Consider the following 4,305-nt stretch of genomic DNA (forward strand, 5'->3'; position numbering starts at 1 on the left):
TAGCAAAGGACTGGAAATAAGGTAGTTACCCAGGTATATGACTCAGATCATTGATTCTCCCTCTTTTTGCCTGTGATGGGATTGGGGTGTCAGGACTGTGAAAGGTTACCCTTGATGCCACACTGTACTGTTGTGTTAGTTTTGCTAAACTGTCTTTTCTTCCCCTCTTTTTAAAAATCCTTTATTGTGAGAGACAGCTCTCTGGTAGAAAATGGGTGGGGAAATAGATTGCTTGCTAGATGCTGACCATATGAAAACAAGATATCAATGAAAATTTTTAAAAATAAAAAATCCCCTTGAGCCGTCCTAGGTAATCATTTAAAATGGTGAGGTATTCTCTTGATCCAGAGACCCCCACAAAATCATGCAAGTCAAGGGGTTCAAATCTCCAGGTCCACTTCAAGAACACCCGTGAAACAGCTCAAGCCATCAAGGGCATGCACATCCGAAAAGCTACCAAGTATTTGAAAGATGTCACATTGAAGAAACAATGTGCTCCATTCCATCGATATAATGGTGACGTTGACAGGTGTGCCCAGGCTAAGCAATGGGGTTGGACACAGGGTTGTTGGCCAAAAAAGAGTGCTGAGTTCTTGCTGCATATGCTTAAAAATGCAGAGAGCAACGCTGAATTAAAGGGTTTGGATGTGGATTCTCTTGTCATTGAGCATATCCAGGTTAACAAGGCTCCCAAAATGAGACGGCATACTTACAGGGCTCATGGCCGAATCAACCCATACATGAGTTCTCCTTGCCATATTGAGATGATACTTACTGAAAAGGAACAAATTGTTCCTAAACCAGAAGAAGAAGTTGCTCAAAAGAAAAAGATATCCCAGAAGAAACTGAAGAAACAAAAGCTTATGGCATGAGAGTAAATATGACATTAGAGTGCAAATAAAAGTGAAATGGAAAAATTAGTTACCATAAAAAAATAAAAAATTAAAAAAATTAAAAAATCCTCCAGATACTTAAAGACAATTATTAAGTCTCCCCTTAGTTATCTTTACTCCAGGTTCAATATCCCCCATTCCTTCAGCTAGCTTTCATTTGGCAGGATCTCAGGGACTTCACCATTCTGTTTACCTTCCCCTGGATACTCTCCAACTTATCAATTTACTCCCCTAAAATGTGGTACTCATCAACATATGAAGAGGGGAAGGGAAAACATTTCTTATATAAAAAACACTTTGAACTAAGGACAAAAAGCAGGAGAGATGTTTTGAGGACAGAGAGAAGTACAGTTTGTTTAAATCATATAGCACACAAAGGAAAATATTATGAAATAAAGCTAAAAAGGCTTCTTACTTTCCAGTTGTATGTCTCTTAGTGAATCCATTTAAGAATTTCTTGGCAAAGATAGTTTACCATTTTCTCCTCCATCTCATTTTAAAAATAAGGAAACTGAGGAAAACAGGGTTAAGTGACTTGCCTGGGTTCTCAGGGTTGGTAAGTATCTAAGATCAGATTTGAACTCAAGATGAGTCTTCCTTTCTCTAGACCTGATGCTCTATCCACTGTATTTTTCAGTTGTCCCAAAAGAAGGAAAAGTGTGTGCTAGATTGTTAAGGAGAGGAGTTTAAACTTTATTCAAAGGATAATAGGAAGATAGTAAATGGTTCTGAGAAGTGATATGAGGAGATGCATATCAGAAAGCTTACTCTAACAGCTATAAGGACAAATTAGAAATAGAATGTAGAATTATTAACATCTATGTAAAAGGATATTCAAATATTTTAGGTTGTTAGTAATGAGGGCTCATGATAGGATGTAACAAGTAATAGAGCTAGCTTACTTAATCTAAGAAACCAGAAAGAAGCAACTGATGAAAATTGCAAAGAAGCAAATTGAGAAACACCCTAACAAGAAAAGACAGACTGAGTTGCCCTGGGAGATAATGGGTTTCCTTTTATTGAGACATTTGGCAACAAACTAAGTGACCTTGGGGAAGTAATTTAACCTCTGTGACTATCAGTTTCCTCATCTGTAAAACGAGGAAATTATATTTGTACTTCTAATGGTTATTGTGAGAACCAGCTGTGATAATTTATGTGAAATGCTTTGTTACCCCACAGCATTATATAAATGTAAGCTAGATCATTAATATTTCTTATATCTGCATTAATAAAAAGATGCACAAATTCATGAATATTTTTCTGAACTTCTTCCCTTTTGTTTTTTACTGAATATTCCTGGTCACATTCAGAACTATATGATCCTTTTCCTCTTACAAGCTTCAGCTTCTAACTTTCCAGTTTTTACATAAAATAACCTCCTAGAGGCAGCTAGGTGGTGCAGTGGATAAAGCACCAGCCCTGGAATTAAGAGTACCTGGGTTCAAATCTGATCTCAGAAACTTAATAATTGGGAGTTCCTTACAATATGCAGAATACATATTGTTGACTGTCCTACCCTGTAAGAGTCACATAGAGGGTTCACCATGGTCTCTATTTTTTCTTTATTTATTTTTAATTTATGGAATAAAACAAGCATTTCTCTAACAAAGTATAATAAAAAGATGACTACATGAAATGGCAAATCTATTGTGCACAACTTACTACCCTTTAAAATAGAGTACAAAATTATCATATAAATTCCTATTTTGTCTTTTTCTCCCTTTCCATCCCCTTGCCCTACCATCTCTGTTTGTCTGTCCATCTATCTATCTGTCTGTCTGCCTGTCTCTATCTAAATTAAAATTATTCTATAAATATTTCTATTTATCAGTTCTTTATCTGGATGCAGAAAGTATCTTCCTTCATAAGTCCTTTGTAGTTAATTTGGGAATGTGTAATAGTAAAAATAACTTCTTTGCTCAATGTTCTTAAAATAATATTGTTATTACTGTATACAGTGGTTATACTCATTTCACTCTTCCTAGATGAGGAAACTCCCTCTACTAATACAAACTATCCCCTTCTCTGCAATATATAGTTTTTAAGTACATAAATATTAAATGGACTTTTCCTATCTCCTATAATCAAAGGCAAAACCTGAACCTCTACCTTTCTGTTTCTGAACATCCCATCTGCCTCCATTGGACTCTTCCTAATTGCAGATCTATAGGATCATTTGGCAATACCCAGTAAAGAATACAAAAATAATCATTCCCAATCATTTCACTGTTGAGAATATATTTAGAAAATGTTAAAAATTTTAAAAGCTAACTGTACAAAATTTTTAAATAGAAATATGATATGCAACTGAAAATAACTTAAATATCTAAAAATAGTGGATGGATTTAACTAAATTATGGTTCATTAATGGAATGAAATACTCTTAACACAATCAATGTCAAAAAGGACAAGGACAATGAATAAATCATGAAAGACCTTTATGAAATAATGCAAAGCAAATAAAGCAGAAGGATAATGTAGAACACACGTTTGTAGATGTTCAATTGTTCAATCATAGCTTACTCTTCATGATCTAATGGACCATAGTGTACTGTCTCCCAAAATCTATCCAAGTTTATTGTTTCCATGACACTATATTCATCTCGTCTTCTTACATTACCTTTTCATTTTGCCTTCAGTCTTTCCTAACATCATAGCCTTTTCCAATTAGTCCCATCTTTTCATTATGACCCAAATTATTTAAACTTTACCTTCAGTTTTGACCTTCCAGAGGATAATTTGAATTAATTTTTAAGTATTGACTGATTTTATCTCTTTAATGTCCAAAATACTATGAAAAATCTTCTTGAGCACCAATTGTTCCATGTTTATTTCTAACTGTTGCCTCTTTGTTTGCATACAGGTTCTTCAGGAGATAAGTAAGATGATTTGGTACTCCCATTGAGGTACCTCCCTTTGAGGACTTGTCACATTTTGTTGTGATCCACCCTGTCAAAGATGTCAATGTAGTCAATGAAGCAGAAGTAGTTTGGGGGTTTTGGTTTTTGTGGGGAGCATTTCCTATAATTCCCCTGCTTTCTCTATAACCCAGCAAATGATGGCAATTTGGTCTCTAGTTCCTCTGACTCTTTAAAAAGCAACTTGCACCTCTGGTAATTCTTGGTTCATATATTGCTGAAGTGCAGCTCACAGAAATCATAAGCATAACCTTTGCATATGAAATGAGTGCAACTGTTTGGTCATTTTAATATTTTTTATCCTCCTTGAGGACTGGGATGCAAAACGATCTTTTCCAATACAGTAGTCACTGTTGATATTTACAAATTTGTTGGTATGTTGAGTGGAACATAGCATCATCTTTTAGTATTTTAAATAGCATAGCTGAAATTTTGTCATCTCCACTCATCTTATTGTTAGCAATGCTTCACAAGCTCTACTTGATTTCATT

General features: G+C 34.9%; 1 protein-coding gene across 1 annotated transcript; it reads left to right on the top strand.

Moving 5' to 3' along the window:
• The first annotated feature begins 317 nt into the window (after nt 1-317).
• LOC141516383 (large ribosomal subunit protein uL22-like) lies at nt 318-872 on the top strand. The gene has a single exon (XM_074227486.1). It carries the CDS (start codon nt 324-326, stop codon nt 870-872), a length of 549 nt encoding a protein of 182 aa, XP_074083587.1. The 5' UTR covers nt 318-323.
• The last annotated feature ends 3,433 nt before the right edge of the window (nt 873-4,305 follow it).

This window comes from Macrotis lagotis, chromosome 3 (assembly GCF_037893015.1).
Source record: "Macrotis lagotis isolate mMagLag1 chromosome 3, bilby.v1.9.chrom.fasta, whole genome shotgun sequence".
Classification (NCBI taxonomy): Eukaryota; Metazoa; Chordata; class Mammalia; order Peramelemorphia; family Peramelidae; genus Macrotis; species Macrotis lagotis.

Bases quoted from the DNA above. Each gene is read 5' to 3' on its own strand.
- LOC141516383 (XM_074227486.1), top strand. From the start codon at position 324: ATGGTGAGGTATTCTCTTGATCCAGAGACCCCCACAAAATCATGCAAG.